At 42.8% G+C, this 22,642-nt stretch overlaps 1 protein-coding gene across 3 annotated transcripts in view; it reads right to left on the minus strand.

Annotated features, from left to right (window-relative positions):
• RABL6 (RAB, member RAS oncogene family like 6) overlaps nt 1-22,642 on the minus strand; it is a 257,979-nt gene that overhangs the window by 86,652 nt on the left and 148,685 nt on the right. For all 3 annotated transcript variants that reach the window (XM_029614010.1, XM_029614011.1, XM_029614013.1), the window contains exon 9: nt 5,866-6,227. In XM_029614010.1, coding sequence (XP_029469870.1) covers nt 5,866-6,227 — 362 coding nt within the window. The remainder of the gene's footprint in view (nt 1-5,865; nt 6,228-22,642) is intronic.

Raw genomic sequence — 22,642 nt, forward strand, 5'->3', positions numbered from 1 at the left:
TGCTCCATTTTTTCCAGTCGAGCATGCCGGCCTGTGGGGGGCATTTGTGTGCAACTTGGGCAGCGACAGACATTGTGTGAAGGCCCTAGGCACAAAACTCAGACATTGTGCAGGTCAGTTATGAACATAGTCCTCGGACACTTGGGGCACTTTCTAAACCCAGTCGCCATGTCAAAAAAAAGTGGTGCGTGGTCGGTGACCGTCTGGCACCGAGGGGTATGCCGCTGGGAACCAACCGCAAATCGCAGGAAATATACTTACTGAGCGTCGGAGGGAATGGAGCGGTGAGGGTGAAATAGCGAAGATGGACTTCAAATTTTTCCATGAAGAAATTTCTCACAGAGCTCCTAAACCGCAAGGCAACTGTTGTGAGGAAAAAAAGAGACTGAAGGGTGACCCCGTGTGTCCACAGGGTTAGTGGCATGCTGGGCATGCTCAGTGTGCCAGTCAAAGTTCTAGAAACTTTGACAAAAGTATTCCGTGACAGGGCTTCATCTGTTGATGTCACCCATCTGTGAGGACTACCATACTGCTTGTCCTGGGAGAGTATCCTTAACCACCCAAACAATCCTGTGTAAGGCTTCTTCACTCTCTCTTATTGCAATCCATGATTTCCACCCAATCCACTCATATCGTCTCTCCTCATCAGCTTGGCCTTCTCAATTCACACTCCGCAAACAGCAAATCCCACAATATCCTGAACCTCATTAAAGTATTCAAGCTCCATATTCTTTGCCTTATGGGTGACACTGTTTCTCTAACCCAACTATGCCCACCTGGCTACCTAATTCATCATATACCCCAACTCATGGGCCATGTAGGATGAGTTGCTATCATTTAAAAAAAAAAAAAAAAAAAAAGCACTGGCCCTTGATTTAGTTACTTTTAAACTAACTGCCTAAGTAAATACATTTCAAGGGACAAGGGCCCAAAACTCATCCTTAACAACCACCCCTCCCCCTCCCACAGAATCACCCTGTTGCTTTACTCAAATTATCCACTATCCCCAACCTCTTGGTCCCAGGAGACTTCAATTACTATGCAGAGGCCCTCCTCAAAGATTATGTCGCTACCTTCCCGCACAATACGGATAATTTTGGTCTCGTGCAGCAAATCAAGGCTCCCGCACACAAGCATTGACCCTCTCTTTATCTAATTTTCCATTCTTCAAACATTAAGCTTGATCCCAACACAATTCTAGTGGTCCCCAACTACAGAAATTAATCAGGGCCACCATTTCAATTCCTAAAAAAATCCCTCTTATTCCCATACTCAAACCTCCCTCCAAAAACTTACACACAGTTATTAGTGAAACCTTCCTGAACATACCAGCAACTATTACCATCACGGACCAATCCGAACCCCTAGTTCAGCAATTGAAGGAAATTAATTCTCTTCAGCCATTGAGGCTCTAGCCCCTCTCAAACAATCCCATCAGAATCCCCCACCCCTCCCCAGAAACACTCCATGGTTCCATGAAGGTCATCATCTCCTCAAACAATTCTATCAACTGAACAGACTTGGAGATACAAAAAAAAAAAAAAGCCAACCTTCATCTCTGCAAAGAACATTCCAAAAAACACAAATTAGCCATTAGACAAGCAAGAGAGATTAAATTTACAAGCAAATCAAACTAGCCACAAATCATCCCAGTAAATGTTTGGAGCTTGTGCGGAAACTGTAAACCTGAACCCCAATCAACCTCTACTACTACAGAGGATCACACAACAGAAGACTTCACTCAATGTTACATGGAGATGATCCAAATTATTGGGTCCTCCTTCTCACCTTGGCAAGGATATTACATGCTCCCCCTCCCCCCCCCCCCCCCCTCCAACCAAACCAAGGACAAACCAATGCAATTCCTCCTTGATAGTATTCACTACCTGACTTCAGTACAAGAGGTGGAGACGATCCTCCAAAGAATCAGTCAGTCTGTGAGCCCATTAGATCCTATCCCACCAAATTCATCAGAAATTTGAAACACAACCAAGCTTCCTGTCTAACAACTATAATAAATGCCATACTAAAAACTCAAGGCTCCCTTCCTCACTCATTCAAAAAATCTATTCTGAAGACACCTTGCTTGGATCAGAAAATAACTAACAACTATCACCCAGTGTACAACCTTTCCTTCCATCCAAGTTAGTGAAAAAGGTGGTTTAACTCAAACTCCTCAACTTCCTTGAGGAATGCAGCATCCTACACAGCCCCCAATCCAGCTTCAGAAAAGGTCATTGAAACGAATCTGTCCTATTTGCCATCTCAAAAAGTATCCACCTTTATGTTGACCTAGGTGGCAACTCTCTCTTTGTCTTATTAGATCTTTCTACTGCCTTTGACACTGTTGATCACCAACTCCTGATTCGGCACTTAAGAAACACTGGCATCAAAGACACTACCCATAAATGGTTTGAACTACTCACAACACACACTCTAGGCACACTATAGCTATTTAATAGAGTTGCCGAAACAAAAGCATCAAAGCCTTCAAACAATCAGTTAAAACACAATTCCTCAGACATTACACCTCGACAGCTGACACTGCTGTCGGGAAACCCTATCATAGGAATTTGTAAGATGGAACACAGTACTTTTATAAAAAAAATTTTTGTTAAATTTTCTATTGCAAATAAAATACTTTCAATGTTTATAATTTTAATTTCATGTATCACAAATAACATTTTAAAGCAAGGAATACAAACATCACCCGATGCTGGTAGCATTTCGAGAGCGTACGTTACTGCTCTCTGCCTCAGGAGAACTCGCTGTCTTGACCAACCGTGTCTTTATGACATGGTTTGAGTCATTTCTATCTAACAGAACACAATCTGCTACTTGGGCCAACAATCCCTTTAAACCCAGAGATCTCATGTGTGGAGTGCCCTAGGGTTCAATCTCTCCTCAATCCTTTTCAACATCTACATTCACACAATCTGTGACCTCATTCAGTTCTTCAATACTGAATGCCACCTTGTTTTGGATGACATTCAATTCTGCATCAAAAATGGATCTGTTCACACCTCCTCCTTTGATAATCTCAATAATTGTCTTGCAGCAGTAGCCCAATGGCTTAGCAACCATAAACTCAAATCGAACCCCTCCAAATCAGAACCTCTCTGGATCAGCCCTCAAGGTCATCATCCCTTACAATTGCTATCTACCCTGTTAGATACTCTATTGCATCCCAGGGACTAGGTATGAAGCCTAGGAGATTCAACTCAATCAGAACCTCAGCATGGAAACTCACATCACCAAAGTAGCAAGAACCTCATTCATGCATCTTCACCAAATCTGCCAACTGTGCAACTACCTTGATAAAAACAATCTTGCCACTGTGATCCAATCACTAGCAGAATCAGCATCTCACAATACAGTATGAAGCACCTCCAGAGTACAGGTAGAAGCCAAAGCAGTGGACCATATAAAATCAATACTACATCAATTACACTGGCTCCCAGCAGAAAGTTCAAAACTCTCTGCTTCATCTTCGAGTACATGAAGGAACAGGCCCCAGAACACTCATCTCAACTTCTTTTCACTTACACCCCAAGAAGAGAACTCTGAGCCTCCTAAATGGCTCTTCTTTCCTCCCCTCTTCTGACTTCTACCAAACTGTCCTGTAATAGACTTTGACCCTTTAGCTGCTACACACCAAAAATGTGGAACAAGATACCACTAAACCTATGCCATGAGCCCCGCTATCTCACTTTCAGAAAGAAAACGCTCTTAGGTAGTTTGCCCAGGCCTTTCCTGCCGACCTAACTTGAATATGGCCATAAATTACACACCATTGGCTTGCTAATAGAAACATAGAAACATAGAAATGACGGCAGAAGAAGACCAAACGGCCCATCCAGTCTGCCCAGCAAGCTTCACACATTTTTTCTCTCATACTTATCTGTTTCTCTTAGCTCTTGGTTCTATTTCCCTTCCTCCCCCACCATTAATGTAGAGAGCAGTGATGGAGCTGCATCCAAGTGAAATATCTAGCTTGATTAGTTAGGGGTAGTGGGGGTAGTAACCGCTAGAGATGTGAATCGTGTCCTCGATCGTCTTAACGATCGATTTCAGCTGGGAGGGGGAGGGAATCGTATTGTTGCCGTTTGTGTGTGTAAAGTATCGTCATAATCGTTAAAATCGTGAGCCGGCACACTAAAACCCCCTAAAACCCACCCCCGACCCTTTAAATTAAATCCCCCCCCCAAATGCCTTAAATTACCTGGTGGTCCAGCGGCACACTAAAACCCCCTAAAACCCACCCCCGACCCTTTAAATTAAATCCCCCACCCTCCCGAACCCCCCCCAAATGCATTAAATTACCTGGGAGTCCTCCGTAGCGGCGGTCCGTGGCTAAATCGGGGGAAGGGGGAGAGCACGAAAACCGGCACACTAGATCGTGAGGTCTTCAGCCGGCGCCATTTTTCAAAATGGCGGCGGCCATAGACGAAAACGATTCGACGCAAGAGGTCGTTCCGGACCCCCGCTGGACTTTTGGCAAGTCTTGTGGGGGTCAGGAGGCCCCCCCAAGCTGGCCAAAAGTTCCTGGGGGTCCAGCGGGGGTCAAGGAGCGATTTCCTTCCGCGAATCGTTTTCCGTACGGAAAATGGCGCCGGCAGGAGATCGACTGCAGGAGGTCGTTCAGCGAGATCCGGAACCCTCGCGAGATTTCCGGACCTCGCTGAACCCTCGCGAGATTTCCGGACCTCGCTGAACGACCTCCTGCAGTCGATCTCCTGCCGGTGCCATTTTCCGTACGGACAATGGTGCCGGCCATACGCGTATGGCCGGCGCCATTTTCCGTATGGAAAACGATTCGCGGCAGGAAATCGCTCCTTGACCCCCGCTGGACCCCCAGGAACTTTTGGCCAGCTTGGGGGGGCCTCCTGACCCCCACAAGACTTGCCAAAAGTCCAGCGGGGGTCCGGAACGACCTCTTGCGTCGAATCGTTTTCGTCTATGGCCGCCGCCATTTTGCGGTGGCCATTTTGAAAAATGGCGCCGGCTGAAGACCTCACGATCTAGTGTGCCGGTTTTCGTGCTCTCCCCCTTCCCCCGATTTAGCCACGGACCGCCGCTACGGAGGACTCCCAGGTAATTTAATGCATTTGGGGGGGGTTCGGGAGGGTGGGGGATTTAATTTAAAGGGTCGGGGGTGGGTTTTAGGGGGTTTTAGTGTGCCGGTTTTCCTGCCCTCCCCCTTCCCCCGATTTACGATTTTTTGACGATAAATCGGGGGAATTGGTATTGTATCGTGGCCCTAACGATTTTTGACGATTTAAAATATATCGGACGATATTTTAAATCGTCAAAAAACGATTCACATCCCTAGTAACCACCGCAATAAGCAAGTTACACCCATGCTCATTTGTTTTTTCCCAGACTATGTTATACAGCCCTTATTGGTTGTTTTTCTTCTCCCCTGCCGTTGAAGCAGAGAGCTATGCTGGATATGCGTGAAGTATCAGTTTTTCTTCTCCCCTGCCGTTGAAGCAGAGAGCTATGCTGGATATGCATCGAAAGTGAAGTATCAGGCACATTTGGTTTGGGGTAGTAACCGCCGTAACAAGCCAGCTACTCCCCGCTTTGTGAGTGTGAACCCTCTTTTCTTCTCCCCTGCACAGTTGGCATAATGCTATGCCAACTGTGAATTCTGTTCTAGCTGAATAGTTAACTGTACTGTCTGTTTTTAAAAGTGTGTTGTAATCCACCTTGAGGCCATTCCTGTTAAAAAGCAGAATGTCCATAAACTAACTAAATAAATAAATAAATAGCTTGTTTTCTACTGTCCAAATATTGTGTAAAATTTCTATAACTGACAGTTTTAAATAAAATAGTCCAAAAACACGCTCGATTTTCTGGTACCTGGTTTAGGAGTCGTCGCCTCTGGGGTGGAAGAGCCAAAAATCCGCGAGATGATACTGCGCCTCTGCTGAGGAGCTGCTGCAGCAGGAAGTGGTGGCGAGGGCACCTGCAGGGGCGATGCAAGTAAGGCGGGTACCTCTGCTGCAGTTCCTGGTGACACAGAGGGTGGAGGCGAAGGGCATGCTGCTGTGCCAGCTGCAACATGCTGAGGGGGCTGCTGTGGTGTCCCAGGACTGGAGCTCTCAGTCGATGTCGAGCTGGGAGGGATGATGGGAGACTGGGAGCCTGAGGAAGGGCTCTGTCCATTAGCTGCTATCGGGGAAGCAGGCCCTCGATTACGAGATTCCATCATTTCAAGGAAACTGCAGGGCAGAAATACATTTTCAGAACTGAAAACCTAACAAAGTTGTCCACCATTTGTAACGCTATTGTACTGTAAATGAGGGCAGTTTAAAAAAAAAAAAAGCTGTTCCTAAGCATAGACAGATTTTATGTTTAAATCTATTTACATTTTTTAAATAAAAACTACAAATACCTGGCGGCTATAGCTCTGAGCTCACCAGGCATGCACAAAAAAAAGAAATGTACAGCAAAGGTTCCACACATAACACCCAACAATCTTAGCAGACCTTCGCCGCTCGCTCCCAGCATAGATAGATTTTAAGACAAACTTGGGGGCTTCAATTTTAGGCTAAGTCACCTAAATTTAGATCTGCAACTGATTCTCCTAGATTTAGCTGCCTAGTACTGAAAATAAATGCTAAGCAGCTAACTTTTTTTCCTCCTTCCTCTCTGGTAGCCACCCACATTTTAAGCAATTAAACATAGGTGCTCAGCCTAATCAGTTTTCAAAGGGGCTGATTTAGTTGCCCAACTCCCAAAATTAGACCTCTTAAACCATTTGAAAACTGACCCCTATCTTATCTACACAGTCTTAGAATCTAACCCCAAATGATCTTAGAGCATACTTCTGACTGAGACAATGAGATCTTACAAGACATGCCAGTCAGACAACAACATTACTTGCAGGCCGATACAGTACAGTGCGCTCCAACGGAGCGCACTGTTAGCCTGCTATTGGACGCGCGTTTTCCCTTACCCCTTATTCAGTAAGGGGAGGAAAACGCGCGTCCAACCCGCGGCAGCTAATAGCGCCCGCAAGATGCAAATGCATGTTGATGGCCCTATCAGATATGCGCGCACGATTCAGAAAGCAAAATGTGCAGCCAAGCCGCACGTTTTACTTTCAGAAATTAGCGCCGACCCAGAGGTCGGCGCTAATTTCTTCTGGCACCGGGAAAGTGCACAGAAAAGCAGTAAAAACTGCTAGAAAAGCAGTAAAAACTGCTTTTCTGTGCACCCTCCGACTTAATATCATGGCGATATTAAGTTGGAGGTCCCGAAGAGTAAAAAAAGTAAAAAAAAAAAACAATTTTGAATTCGGCCCGTGGCTGTCAGGCCGAAATCCGGATGCTCAATTTTGCTGGCGTCCGGTTTCCGAGCCCGTGGCTGTCAGTGGGCTCGAGAACAGACGCCGGCAAAATTGAGCGTCGGCTGTCAAACCCGCTGACAGCCGCCGCTCCTGTCAAAAAGGAGGCGCTAGGGACGCGCTAGTGTCCCTAGCGCCTCCTTTTCCCCGTTTCTACTACGTCACCTAATTTGAATACTGCATCGCCCTCGCCGGTGCGTGAGCCGGGAGAGCGGGCGTTCGTCCGCTCTCCCGCAGACTTTACTGAATCGGCCTGTTGGAGAGGAAAAGAACAATGCATTGGTGGGAATGGTTCAGAGGAAATAACTTTTCTCTGAAGTTGCATGTAAATCACTGCTTCTACATTCCGATTTGAATGGGCTGGGAGTGGAAGGCTCTCTTCCAGACTACTGAAACCTTGCTGGTGAAGAGCAATGTTTCACTTAAGCCACCACTAAACTGACACCCCACCCAGCATGGTGGGAACTCTTCCACCTGATCCTATACATATGCAATGCCCAAAGCAAGAAGTCAGGAGCAATGATGACACTGAAGCACCAATTTTCTGATCAGATATTACACCACCATCTTGTTGTCATCAAGACCTAATGACAATTTCCACAAATGTTGACAAACAGGCAAGAGGACAGCGATTCTGGATTGCATCATTCATACTGCCCAAAATTTGAATATTTGCCAAAAGGGTTGAGTTTTGCTGATTGCTATTCAACAATGAAAATAAATCAAAAGCTGCAAAGAGGTAAAAAAAAAAAAAAAGCTAGCATCTAGATTCACAGAGGCAGACGATTCATTACTACTACTAATTCAAAAATATGATTAAATACAGCTCCAACACTTTATGTCATGCCAAACACATACTGGCAGCCACCTCTGGGGTGGATGATCTGGCTTCATAGTTCTGGCAGTTTCCAAGGTTTAGGGACACAGTGGTTTGCCCAAAGTGAGGTTAAGCAGTACTTTAAAGATAAGAACATAAGAAATTGCCATGCTGGGTCAGACCAAGGGTCCATCAAGCCCAGCATCCTGTTTCCAACAGAGGCCAGAAAAGGACTCATCCAGTCTGCCCAGCAAGCTTTATTTATGTATTTGTTTAATTTAAGTATATTTTATTTTGTTAATGTAGTAATTGCTATGCTGTGCAGGTTGCCCCCATGCTTTCTGTCAAGGGTAATAACTGCTGCTCCATGCAGGTTACCCCTTAATCTTCATTTGCATCCTAGATCTAGACTTTTATAGCAGAAGCATCCTCAGCAAACAAGAGGCATATCAATATCAAGCATATGGCTGGGGAAACAAAATAGGGGATTTAGAGGAAGAGAAACAGAATCCTACAAACATACAAAAACATCATAGTGTTACTAACAGACAGTTTATTAGGAATTATATATAAAAAATGAATATTTACAACTGTCAGAACACTGTCACAAAATTAGTGTAACAATAAATATAGCAATGGCATAACTTACAAATATAAAAAGCATAAATGCAATTAGCTGACAGAAAGGGGAAACAGGAGATAAAACTAGAGCCTGGGGCTCTAGGAGAAGTGTAAAACAAAAATGACCATAATGGCCAATTTTTGGTTAAACAACCCTCAAATTACTTTTGCACTCTCTTTTTGCAAGTTATGCTAATGCTATATTTATTGCTACACTAATGTAATGACTGATTTCTGGCTGCTGTAAAAACTCATGTTTGTTCAATTTTTTTTTTCCATATGCTCATCAGCAGATGGAAACAGAGGGTCCACAGAGAGGACTGCCACAGCAGACAGCAGAAGAGAACCAGCAAGCATTAGAGGGGATACAGCCTCAAGATCCAGATCATGCATTTCATCTCCTGGTGTATAGCCCTGCATCCCACCATCACATAGGCCTCGCAATCAGTTCTGTTGCACACTGGTCTGCTACTACATCTAAGGTAGTATATGGTGCTTCCGCTGGTGGGACAGTGTCATGATCTGGAGTCCCACCGCCCACACAGTGCCTGGTGTAACTGGTACATCCTGAATGGGTCACGGGTGTGTCTGGGCCATGGAAAGAGCTTAATCGTCAGAATGGAGTGAGCCAGTGGCAAGAAAATGCAAGGTACTGAAAAGCTTGTCATAGCCTGGAATGGTATGTTCATGCTTGGTTAAAGGATCAATATCTCCCCCCTTTCAGATAATCTATGTACTGTTAAGAAGAATTATGTTATTCCCTTCCCTCTTGGGTGATCTATGTATTGTCATGTTTCTCTTATTCTTTTGATTGTTTATGTTCATATTGTTCCCCGCACTGAATGTAGGAAGGGCACGTAATAAATGCCTTTAAATAAATATTTAAATAAATAGATAGATAAATAAATATCTCTGATTTCTTCATAGAGAGAACGAAGTGCCCTGGAGCTGCCTGTGCATCCAGACCACATCTGTCTGCTAACCCTAGTAGTGTTGTCCTCAAATGACATATCTGCTGCCTGAACACAGGAATATAAGAAATTGCCATCCTGGGTCAGACCAAGTGTCCATCAAGCCCAGGATCCTGTTTCCAACAGTGGCCAATCCAGGCTATACGTACCATGCAAGTACCCAAACACTAAGTAGATCCCATGCTACTGATGCCAGTAATAGCAATGGCTATTCCCTAAGTCAACTTGATTAATAGCAGTTAATGGACTTCTCCTTCAAGAACTTATCCAAACCTTTTTTAAACTCAGCTACATTAACCACATCCTTTGGCAACAAATTCCAGAGTTTAATTGTGCTACTTGTTAACTTCATGGAGTGACCCCTAGCCCTATTATCCAAAAGAGTAAATAACCAATTCACATCTACACGTTCAAGACCTCTCATGATTTTAAAGACCCCTACCATATCACCCCCTCAGCTATCTCTTCTCCAAACTGAACAGACCTAACCTCTTTAGCCTTTCCTCATAGGGGAACTGTTCCATCCCCCTTTATCATTTTGATTGCCCTTCTCTGTACCTTCTCCAGTTCAATTATATCTTTTTTTGAGATGCGGTGACCCGAATTGTACACAGCACTCAAGCTGCGGTCTCACCATGGAGTGATAGAGGCATTATGACATTTTCCGTTTTATTCACCATTCCCTTCCTAATAATTCCTAACATTCTGTTTGCTTTTTTGATGGCCACAGCACACTGAGCCGATGACTTCAATATATTATCCACAATAATGCCTAGATCTTTTTCCTGGGTGGTAACTCCTAATATGGAACCTAACATCGTGTAACTACAGCATGGGCTATTTTTCCCTTTATGCAACACCTTGCACTTGTCCACATTGAACTTCATCTGCCATTTGGATGCCCAATATTCCAGTCTCTCCTTCTGCAATTTATCACAATCCGCTTGCGATTTAACTACTCTTAATTATTTTGTATCATCTGCAAATGTGATTACCTCACTCATTGTATTCCTTTCCAGATCATTTATAAATATATTGAAAAGCACCAGTCCAAGTGCAGATCCCTGAGGCACTCCGTTTACCCTTTTCCACAGAGAAAATTGACCATTTAATCCTACTCTCTGTTTCCTGCCTTTTAATCAGTTAGTAATCCATAAAAGGCCATCGCCTCCTATCCCATGACTTTTTAATTTTGTTAGAAGCCTCTCCAGAGGAACTTTGTCAAACACCTTCTAAAAATCCAAATACACTACATCTACCGGTTCACCTTTATCCACTTGTTTATTAATCCCTTCAAAAAATGTAGCAAATATGTGAGGCAAGAATTCCCTTGGGTATATAAATCCATGATGACTGTGTTCCATTAAACCATATGTCTTTCTATATGCTCTATGTGACTTTGATCTTTAGAATAGTTTCCATTATTTTTCCCGGTTCTTAAGTCAGGCTCACTGGTCTATAGTTTCCTGGATCGCCCCTGGTGCCCTTTTTAAATATTGGGGTTACATTGGCAACCCTCCAGTTTTCAAATACAATGGATGATTCTAATGATAGGTTACAAATTTTAACTAATAGATCTGAAATTTCATTTTTGAGTTCCTTCCGAACCTTGGGGTTCAGGTGATTTGCTATTCTTTAATTTGTCAATCTGTCCTACTACATCTTCTAGGTTCACAGTAATTTGGTTCAGTTCATCTGATTCATCACCCTTGAAAACCATCTCCAGTACCGGTATCATCCCAACATCCTCATTAGTAAACACAGAAGCAAAGAATTCATTTAGTCTTTCTGCAATGGCCTTATCTTTCCTAAGAGTCCCTTTAACCCCTCGGTCATCTAACGGTCCAACCGACTCCCTCACAGGTTTCTTGCTTCAGATATATTTTTAAAAGTTTTTATTATGAGTTTTTGCCTCTACAGCCAACTTCATTTCAAATTCTCTCTTAGCCTGCCTTATCAATGTTTTACACTTAACTTGACAATGCTTATGCTTTATTTTTTTTTAATTCTTTATTTATTACTTTTTCAAAATGTTTACAATAAACAAAACATTTAAGAAATCTCATAATGACTGAGTCCTTAATAAGAAACAGGAAATTTTTTTTCAACCTTACATTAAGCATACAATTCAGTCATTATTATACTTAAGGAAATTCAAGTGAGTCTCAAGACATTTGAACAGATTAGAGAGAAAACATTAGTCAAGGAAAAATGCATTGTCAATATTCTTCTAATCATATAGGCCGATCATTTTCCTGCTAGGAGATCCCTAAGACCTACTGGCTCTGTGAATGTATAACTATTCCCATCTAACTTAACAGTGCACTTGCATGGATATTTTAAAATATGCTTTTTCCTATTTTCCTCAGATTCTTCAAATTTTTAAAGGATTTTTTTTTGGCTAAAATAGCCTCTTTCACCTCACCTTTTAACCATGACGGTAATCATTTTGCCTTTCTTGTACCTTTCTTAATGCGTGGAATACATCTGGACTGTGCTTCTAAGATTGTATTTTTAAACAATGTCCACGCCTGTTGTATACTTTTACCCTTTGCAGCTGCATCTTTCAGTTTTTTTCAAGCTATTTTCTTCATTTTATCAAAGTTTCCCTTTTGAAATTTAGTGTTAGAGCTGTAGATTTACATATTGTCCCCCTTCCAGTCATTAGTTCAAATTTGAACATGTTATGATCACTATTGCCAAGTGACCCCACCACAGTTACCTCTCTTACCAAATCCTGTGTTCCACTAAGAATTAAATCTAAAATAGCTCCTTCTCTCACTGGTTCCTGAACCAATTGCTCCATGAAGCAGTCATTTATTTCATCCAGGAACTTTATGTCTCTAGCATGTCCTGATGTTACATTTACCCAGTCAATATTGGGGTAATTGAAATCTGAACACCACACGGGCTGGATCTGCACTTTCAATCCAAAGTCCAAAAAAGATTCGTGATTTCATGGTGTCGTGTCCCCCGACACGGACGCTCAGAATTATACGTAAAAATTTACAGTGGAGTTGCCATATGAACTGTGTCTGAATGTCTAATAAATTTCGGATCTGATAAAGATTTCTGCACTTGTTGTTTTTGGTAATTGAAATCTCCCATTATTACTGCACTGCCAAATTGGTTAGCTTCCCTGATTTCTCTTAGCATTTCATCATCTGTCTGACCATTTTGGCCAGGTGGACGGTAGTATACTCCTACCGTGTTTCCCCGAAAGTAAGACAGCGTCTTACTTTCTTTTTACCCCAAAAAGTCCCACTATGTCTTACTTTCAGGGTATGTCTTATATTGGAAAAAACCTGTAAGACATCCCCCGAAAGTAAGACGTAGTGTTCAAAAAAAAATAAAATTTTTTAAATACCTGTCGGAGGGCCGCGTGGGTCCAGGCGGCCGGCGGCGGGAGCCGGGTGGTCGCGTGTTAAATCTAGGCCGCGGGCGGGTGGGCGCTTGTTCCCGGGGGGGGGGCGCGGGTGGACGCGTGTTAGTTCGAGACGGCCGGCGGGCGGTCGCGTGTTACATCTAGGCCGGGTCGCACAGGCGCGCATTCATTCACTGCCGGTGGGGGCTGCCTCGGCAGCCCCCGGCAGCCCCCACCGGCAGTGAATGACTGCGCTCAAGGCAGTCACATGCCGTGACGTCACAGCATGTGACTGCCTTGAGCGCCGAAAGCAGCCCCCACCGGCAGCCCCCAGCGCCGAATCGCAGGGGTCGCACAGGCGCTGTGGGCCTGTGCGCGCATTCATTCACTGCCGGTGGGGGCTGCCGAGGCAGCCCCCACCGGCAGTGAATGAATGCGCGCCTGTGCGACCCGGCCTAGATGTAACACGCGACCACCCGCCGCCCGCCGGCCGTCTCGAACTAACGCGCGTCCACCCGCCCGCGGCCTAGATTTAACACGCGACCACCCGGCTCCCGCCGCCGGCCGCCTGGACCCACGCGGCCCTCCGACAGGTATTTAAAAAAATTTTTTTTTTTTTTTGAACACTACGTCTTACTTTCGGGGGATGTCTTACATTAGCCGACCCCCCTAAAATTCCCACTACGTCTTACTATCAGGGGTGTCTTACTATCGGGGAAACACGGTATCACTATACTCTTACCCAACACACATTGGATTTCTATCCATATAGATTCTACTGAGCATTTAGTCTCTTGTATAATTTTTTTCCTGTTGGACTCTATACCCTCCCGGACATAAAGTGCCTCACCCCCACCAAGTTGATTCTCCCAGTCATTGTGATATAATTTGTACCCTGATATAGCACTATCCCATTGGTTATCCTCCTTCCACCAAGTCTCTGAGATGCCAATTATGTGTATCTCATCAATTACTCATATACACTCTCCCAATCTTACTTCTTAGACCTTTGGCATTAGCATACAGACATTTCAGTGTGTTTTTGTTTGTGTTAACAACCTGCTTTTCAGGTGATAGGGATAATATGGAATTCTTTAGCACAAGTGATTCTTTACTTAAAGACACATGGACTACATTTGCTTTTATTGGAACCTCTCTGGTGGGATGCTCTAACTCTCCTGTTTCATTAGTATCCTTCAAGGATACATTCCTCCAAACCAGGCACTGCTGAGTGACTGTTGGTTTTCCCCTTTGTTCTAGTTTAAAAGCTGCTCTATCTGCTTTTTAAAAGTTAGCGTCAGCAGCCTGGTTCCACTCTGGTTAAGGTGGAACCCGTCCTTTCGGAAAAGTCTCCTCCTTCCCCAAAAGGTTCCTGTGTGCCTTTCTGTGAATGGCTTGAAGCATGTCAGCCTGCTCCTTTCCTTTCTTTTTCAGCAATAAAGCATCATCTTTTTCTCACTTTTTTTGTCATATGCCACAATAAATCTTCAGTTCACCCACAAAATGTACCAAACCATAAAAAAAACCCCCATAAAACCCCCATAATCTATATTTACCACAGAGACACACCTATATAGAGAACCATACAGGCACACAATAGACTAAAATGACAAGTTTTACTTCTGCCCTCACCTGGAATTAAATTTCCTGCATTAGAAAATATATACTAAAATGTCTCTTCACTAAACATGATTTTCTGCATTGCCCTGTAATAGCTAATGCCTTTGTTTACATGCGATTTGCACGTACTGGCACTAAATATATTGTGGGTTTTTTAGCACAGGATTTTTCACTGCAAAAATCCAAATGACAACCCTGAGTAAGGTTACCATTGAAAAACCCACACTAAAACCCACACAAAACCTATGCTCAGCCCGACTTATTATATCGTTCTGCAGAAGAGTACTAGGCCATTCCTAGTATTCTTTTTATTTTTAACAGATGTTGCTAAAGGAAAATCTTTACAGTTTAGTCATTTATTTAGGGGAGTTTGCCTTCCTTTTGTTTTATTACACTTTACAATCTGTTTATAGAAAATTTGGAAATGCCATTTATAAATGTTAGTAGGAGAGTTTTCCACAGTGAATGCATTTGTTTCCTACCCCAGCCATATAGAACTGTATAGGAATGGATGTTGGTCCCACTGCTTATGGAAGCTTTTATTCTAGCTCATTTTGTTGTTTTTTTTACAATACCATTCTCACCCTAGAAAGCATATCCAAGCAACCCTTGAACCTTCAGTGGCCCAGAGGGCTGGAGGGAAGTCTTTTCTGAGACTAACCTTGAGATAACTGGGTCACTAAATTAGCTGCAGCTGTCTTCTCTGCCTAGACTAGAGCACATCGCCTCTACAAAGTACCTAAACCCAGTTGGATTTGACACTCAAGTCACTTGCTTTACAGAAATCAACAGTATTATTTTGTTTTGCGCCAGCACAAACACCATTCAGAGCTAAAACTGTCTGCATAAATAGCAAAGTGAAGCATGTGATGATCACTTCCTGAGGCAGAATGAATATTGAGATGCTACTGTAATGCCATCTGAGCATGTGATATTACTTCTGACAAATGCGCTAGTTTCTTTAGCCCTCATGTTAGGTAGAAAAAGGCAGGGAGGGAGGGGAGAGCAAGATGGAAGAAATGAGATAAAGTTCAGACTTTGGTACCAAGCAGACATTTGGGTGGTTTATGGAATAGGTACTGCAGCAATGTTCAGGAGCTCATAGAGTTGCTCTGAAAGATCTCAATCTGCATATATGAAGGGCTCTTAGGCAACCCACTGCACCCTGGGAAGAAACTGTTCTAGTCCAAAGGGCCAGATTATTTGTTGCTCAAATAAAAGGTACAATTTTTAAGTCATTTTCAGATTGATTGTAAACTCTTGACTATATCGCCTTTTATAATATGCCTACAGACGGATTCTAGAATTCTTTTATGAATATTTATTTATTTATAACTTTTTTTTTTTATACCGAAGTTCAGGTAACAGAATTACTTATCACTCCGGTTTACATTATAACAAGTAGAAAACAATGACAACATATGTCTTACAATGAACAAGGGAGTGAACAACTTGGATAATATAACATAACTAGGAACAGTAGCAGTATGCACTATTAGAGCGAGACTAGCACATGGGGAGGGAGGTTTGCTAATGGGGGGGGAGGGGGAAGGAAGATTGTTCGTGGAGGGGGGGAGGAGGGAGAAATTTCTTATTGATGAGTAAAAACATGAGCATAGGTTCTGGACGTCAAAGGTATGAAAACAGTCTATGGGAGCTGTGGAAGACTAAGTAAGTTAAGGGAATGCTTGACCGAATAGCCATGTCTTGAGTCTTTTTTTGAACGTGTTGGGGCAATGTATCAGCCTTAGCTCCGGAGGAAGCAGATTCCACTGTTTGGGGCCTGCTGTGGATAGAGCTCTTTTACTTAAAGATGTTTTCATGGGAGGTGCATGTAGAGTTCCTCTTTGTGCTAATCTTAGCGGTCGGGAAGACGTGTGAAGCTGAAGAGGGATTCTGAGGTCCAGTAGAGTGTTGTTGAATATGGCTTTGTGGGTGATTGATAGAAGTTTAAACAGGATTCGAGATTTTTAGCTTTGTTAAAGTATTGGTGACTACAGCTCGTCTTTGTTAAATGCTGCAAGACTGCATGACTTGGCCTCTGTAATTGCCATTGATTAAGATGTGTGGGGTTAAGGCTGGAGCATAGAAGTTCAAGGCAAGAGCTCTTGCTTAGGAAAAAAAAGTGGTCAAGGAAACAAAGAAAGAACTGAACTCTATTACAGTCACCTAGAGTTATAGACACTGATACTACAAATTTATTAGAAGCTATATATAAAAAACATATCAGAGCCAAGTATTGATAAACTATTCCATCCTCTTCCCACCGGAGATACATTCCTCACCATGCTCACCATAGCAATTAATGGACTTCTCCTCCAAGAACTTATCCAAACCTTTTTTGAATCCAGCTACACTAAATGCACTAACCACATCCTCTGGCAATAAATTCCAGAGCTTTATTGTGCAATGAGTGAAAAAAGAATTGTCTCCGATCAGTCTTAAATGTGTTACTTGCTAACTTCATGGAATGCCCCCTAGTTCTTCTATTATCCGAAAGTGTAAATAACCGCTTCACATCTACCCGTTCAAGACCTCTCATGATCTTAAAGACCTCTATCATATCCCCCCTCAGCCATCTCTTCTCCCAGCTGAACAGCCCTAACCTCTTCAGCCTTCCCTCATAGGGGAGCTGTTCCATCCCCTTTATCATTTTGGTTGCCCTTCTCTGACCCTTCTCCATCGCAACTATATCTTTTTTGAGATGCGGCGACCAGAATTGTACATAGTATTCAAGGTGCGGTCTCACCATGGAGCGATACAGAGGCATTATAACATTTTCCATTTTATTAACCATTCTCTTCCTAATAATTCCTAACATTCTGTTTGCTTTTTTGACTGCTGCAGCACACTGAGCTGACGATTTCAAACTATTATCCACTATGATGCCTAGATCTTTTTCCTGGGTGGTAGCTCCTAATATGGAACCAACATCGTGTAACTATAGCAAGGGTTATTTTTCCCTATATGCAACACCTTGCACTTGTCCACATTAAATTTCATCTGCCATTTGGATGCCCAATTTTCCAGTCTCGCAAGGTCTTCCTGTAATGTATCACAATCTGCTTGTGATTTAACTACATTATGCTTTGTTGACCCTTTTCTTTCTTAAATTTTCATTTTTGTTTCCCCTGTTATATTTGGTCTCAAATTTGGGCCACCACATCAATCAACTTATCAACAAAGAGATTCTTTCTTGTGCACGGCACATCTGCAAGTCGTTCCTGCACCTCTGGTCGGAGGTCTGAGGCCTGCAGCTATACGAGTCTACAAGCTCCAATCCCTACTGCAGAGACTCTAGATGCTGTTTTGAAAACATTGTAGATCAACCAGACCTCATAATTCCCGCAATCCAGGCTCTTGTGCACCAGGGACTAGAGTGTATCCTGCTGTTGTTGAATAAGCTGCTCAGCTACTTCCTGCACCTGCTTCAAAATGTCATGCATATACTGGCCCATACAGAGCTGGTAGGCCACTATGTAGATAATAAACATAGCTCTTTGAAAGACCTTCTTCTCAAGCGCATCCACGGCCCTCTAATCATTCACCAAGTGTGGCAAGGATTGGGTCCCAAATGTGCTTGGCCTTTTTGAGAGTGGATTCAACAACCACAATTTGGTGTGGCAGTTAATGCGTGTCAAATCCGAGAGCCTTTTGGAGGAGATAAACCATGTCTGCCTTCCTGTTAACTGTAGGCACTGAGAGAGGGTGTTCCCACATTCTCATCAGCAGATCCACAAGGATCTCGTGTACAGGGACTGCCACAATTTCCTTGGAAGGTTCCACATACTGGAGGATATCCAGCATCTTGTGCTGGGTTATTCTCCTCTGTCTCTAACTGAAAGGGGATGGGCTTCTGCCATCAACCTAACAAACCCCACATAGAAGAATCCAACTGGAGGAAATGGGTCAGAGGGGAGGCTATCTGATGCATCAGTTTTGGAAGCAACTGAGTTGTCATCCCCTCAGGGATCATAAGGGGTATCATCATCAGTGTCATTGAAAGGTGACGGGCCCCATGGCTCTCTGTCCCTGGCTGGTGATATGGGAACAGATGGAACTGACTGTGTTGGACTGGGCCCTGGCCCCAGGGCTGCCCCCATTTCCAGGGAAGCTTTCCCCTTCGGGGAATCAGGGATGACTCCCGGATAAGCCAGTGGCACCTACGATGCCCTGCCAGAGATCGATGCTGCCCCAGGGCACATGCACAGGTTGTGTCAGTAGCACACTAATGAGCACATGTAGAGATTTGAGCGGGGGCTCCAGGAAGGTCAGTGCTAGCCCCGTTGTCATTGGTGCTCAGACACAGAGACTCCGCACTGCCTGCATGCGCTTCTCAAGCTCCTCTTCAAACATCCCGATGCCAAAACTGACTGGGAGCTAGGCGGTGTGGCCACATCCTCTTTGGAACTGAAAGGAGATTCGGTGGTGGACATTTAGACTGATGCAGGCCATGGCAAAGCCATGGGCATCATGGAAAATTGGTTGTCCTCCCCATGGGGGTCGCTTCGGGGGCATCACAGCATCCGCTGGGTCATTCCCTTGCCCGGCATTGTGCATCAATGGGGACAGATGCCACTACTATTTCGGCTTCCCTCAATACTCGCACGGTCTCTCCCCAGTGCAGAGGCCATTGGCGACACATCTGACATCTTCGACCTGGAAGAGCTACACAAATGCCTATCTTCGGCGCCTCTATCAGCCTTTGATGCTGATGGAATTGATGGCCCTGCTTCGGAGCAGGCATTAATTTTGGTGAGTAAAAATTTGCACCTCGGGCGCACATTTTTTTTTTTTGCATTTGGGGGGGGGGGGGAACAGATAATAGCCTCAACAACATGCATTGCATGTGATGAGCGCTATTACGTGCGCAACTGGACGTATGTTTTGGACGTGCCAACCCCCATTTTACATCGTGGGTTATGGTTGCGCATCCAAAACGTGCGTCCAATCACGGGTTAAACTGCACTGTAACCAGCACATGGTATAACATCGGCCTGAAAGTTTTTCTGCAGTGTGCAGGGAAATTTTGTGCATTTTTCAAAACAGTGAACCTTATTATTAAGCATTTTTCTCATACACCAAATGGAAGATATCTTTTAGTAAATAATCTCCATGTGTGTCCAGTTTTGCATGCAATCCAATGTGTACTTTAGTCAAAATTTAAACACACACAAAATAGTTCTCTAATCTTTGCTGCAGACATCTGATCAATTTCTTTGTTTTGCTTTGTTTCATTCTTTCGCCATTTCAGCTTTCTTATTATTTTATACTTTTTCCATTCACCCCATCTCTTAGCCTTTCTCCTCTTAGCCTTTCTCCTCTTCTATACCTTAAACTCGTTCCCTTCTTCCCCTCAAACTACACACAGGACCAAATCCCTCCTCCTCCTTCTACCTTTGGTTGGCTCATTTCTTTTCTATTTCTATCCCTTCCCTAACCAAGCACATCTTGTCTTTACCACCTTAACAATCCCCCACATTATCACTTAAAATTGAGTTTCAGGTCTAACTTTCAACAACTTATCTCAACCCTGATAAGACTTGAAAAAAACTGAATGGAGTTCACAGGAAGCACCAAACATACATCTTGTGAAAGATCCAATATGGAAGGTCCATTTGATCTTATGAGTTGCTTATGGGTAATTAAACCATATCTACAGACACACACACACACACAAAATAGTATATGCAGATAATTGATATACAAATGGAAATTTAAAAACTCTCCAGGGTTCGACTGTGGCCACCCAGAACAAACTATGGGAACATAGGCAGCAATTTTCACTAAGCCACATAGCAGTGAAGTGTCCATGTACTTCTGACTTTGTTCAATGTATGTGGGTGCAAAGGAAACTAAAACCCATGTAGTTTCCCTTTGAAATTTTGCTCAAGGTATGCAAGTACCAAAATACCTGAACACTTTGTACCTCCTATTTCTGCAAACAAGATTAGGAGAGAGAAACTAGGCATGCACATTTGAAAATTCATTGTATGCACACATTTTTTGCTCCCAACAATGCCTACATTTAGAGCAACTAAAATATAACTCCCTAGTGATACTGCTTTGCTACATTTAGTTGATCAGAGATTCTGCAATTTTGAAAGAGGATCTATTCTCCTAACTCTGTAATTAGGTGGCTTGATATCTTTGAAAATTGCCCTCCACATTTTATTTATTTAAAAAGTGTATATCTTGTTTCCGCTGCAGAAATAATAGTGATGCACACTACAAATCCTGATATAATTGCCTGGCTCAACAACTTAAATGTAAGATTATAGCTGCTGTATTTACGTCAGTCATACAAATGAAAACCACTCACCAATGGCATCTGATTTTTCCTCTTCTAATTCCTTCTTTGTCATACATCTCACCTCCTCTCTCCTATTTTTTAATTCCCCACCTGGTCATGCAGTTTTGTTTTAACTTGGCACTGGGTTTACACATATTGTTTTTGTCATGGCATATGAAATATGTGCTGCTTTAGACGTGTGGGCTATGCATTACTAATTTTTTAATTCATTTTTTTTTAAATTTATATTCCATTTTTCAGCATTTCAAAGCAGATTACATACAGGTACTGTAGGTAATTCCCTATCGCCAGAAGGCTTATAATCTAAGTTTGCACCTGAAGCAAAGGAGGATAAAGTGACTTGCCAAGGTTCACAAGGAAAGGCAGTGGGATTTGAACTATGGTTTCCCTGGTTCTAACCACTAGGCAATTCATCCACTTAACTATTGGAAGTACACCCATTGTCCTTAAAGGGAACAGGGATAGAAACTGCTAGTAAACAATTTTCCTACAGAACATGTAAGGTTGTATCTTTGAATAGTATCTATACAAGATATCTTAAGTCTGTCCTGTTGCATCCCATAGATCTTGCTCTCTAAACACCAGATTCCGTAAAATAAAACCTGAATAACTCAGATGACAACTCTATCAATACAATGAATTACTAACTCCTAAACTCAATTATCCTTCATAATATCAAGACAATGAGCAAACACAAGGTAGCCTAGTGAAAGCAGATGAAGGGAATAAATTAATAGTTATACTGTAGGATGACCTTATGCTGAATGGACACCAATAATCTCTCATCTGGTATCTGTCTGTACAGATTATGTATGTGTCATCAAAAGCACTAACACAAATTACTATGATACTTTCAACATGCAGCCTCCTAGGTGCAGTTCTTTGACTATGCCACATCCCACGTGTATATTGAGTTACCAAAGCTGCTACTGTGTTTCCCCAGTGACAGGCACCACAACGCCTTCTACGTCTAATCTACTATATAAGTAGCAAGGTCATGTAATATTGCCCTGCAGAAAGGGGAAAACTCTGAAAAGGTAATGAAAATAAAAAATAATGACTATAAATGTATTCCTAAACTCAATTTTTTTTCACCTTTTGCTCGTCACACAATATGCCAATGTCACGTTACACTTCTTTAGAGTCTCGGCAAAGATTCTGTATTTGTAATGTTAACAATATTACATCTGTTGATTGCACGCAATAAAATCAGCAAAATTAAAATTTATATAGGTTGTTTTATAGACTCTGACTCTTTAAATTGTTTTTCTTTTCAATTAGCAAACTCATAAGAAGCCAATTAGTTTAAAATGAAATGCAATGAAACCTATTTATTCAAGAAATATTGAGACCATATATAATGTCCTTATTAAAAATGTACCCTTAAAAAAATGTAACAAAGCAAAACATATTACAAGCACTCTTTCATTATTAAGGCCAGGAGATACCAGACAAGTTTCCAAATTCCTCGCCTGAAATTATTTTCCTAGACCAGGTCCACTTATGATGAAGTAGTTAATTCATTTTCAGACGTTGGTCCCATGGTTACTTTAATCAACTTTCAATAACTATCTGAAAACAA

Source organism: Rhinatrema bivittatum, chromosome 8 (genome assembly GCF_901001135.1).
Source record: "Rhinatrema bivittatum chromosome 8, aRhiBiv1.1, whole genome shotgun sequence".
In the NCBI taxonomy this organism is placed as follows: domain Eukaryota; kingdom Metazoa; phylum Chordata; class Amphibia; order Gymnophiona; family Rhinatrematidae; genus Rhinatrema; species Rhinatrema bivittatum.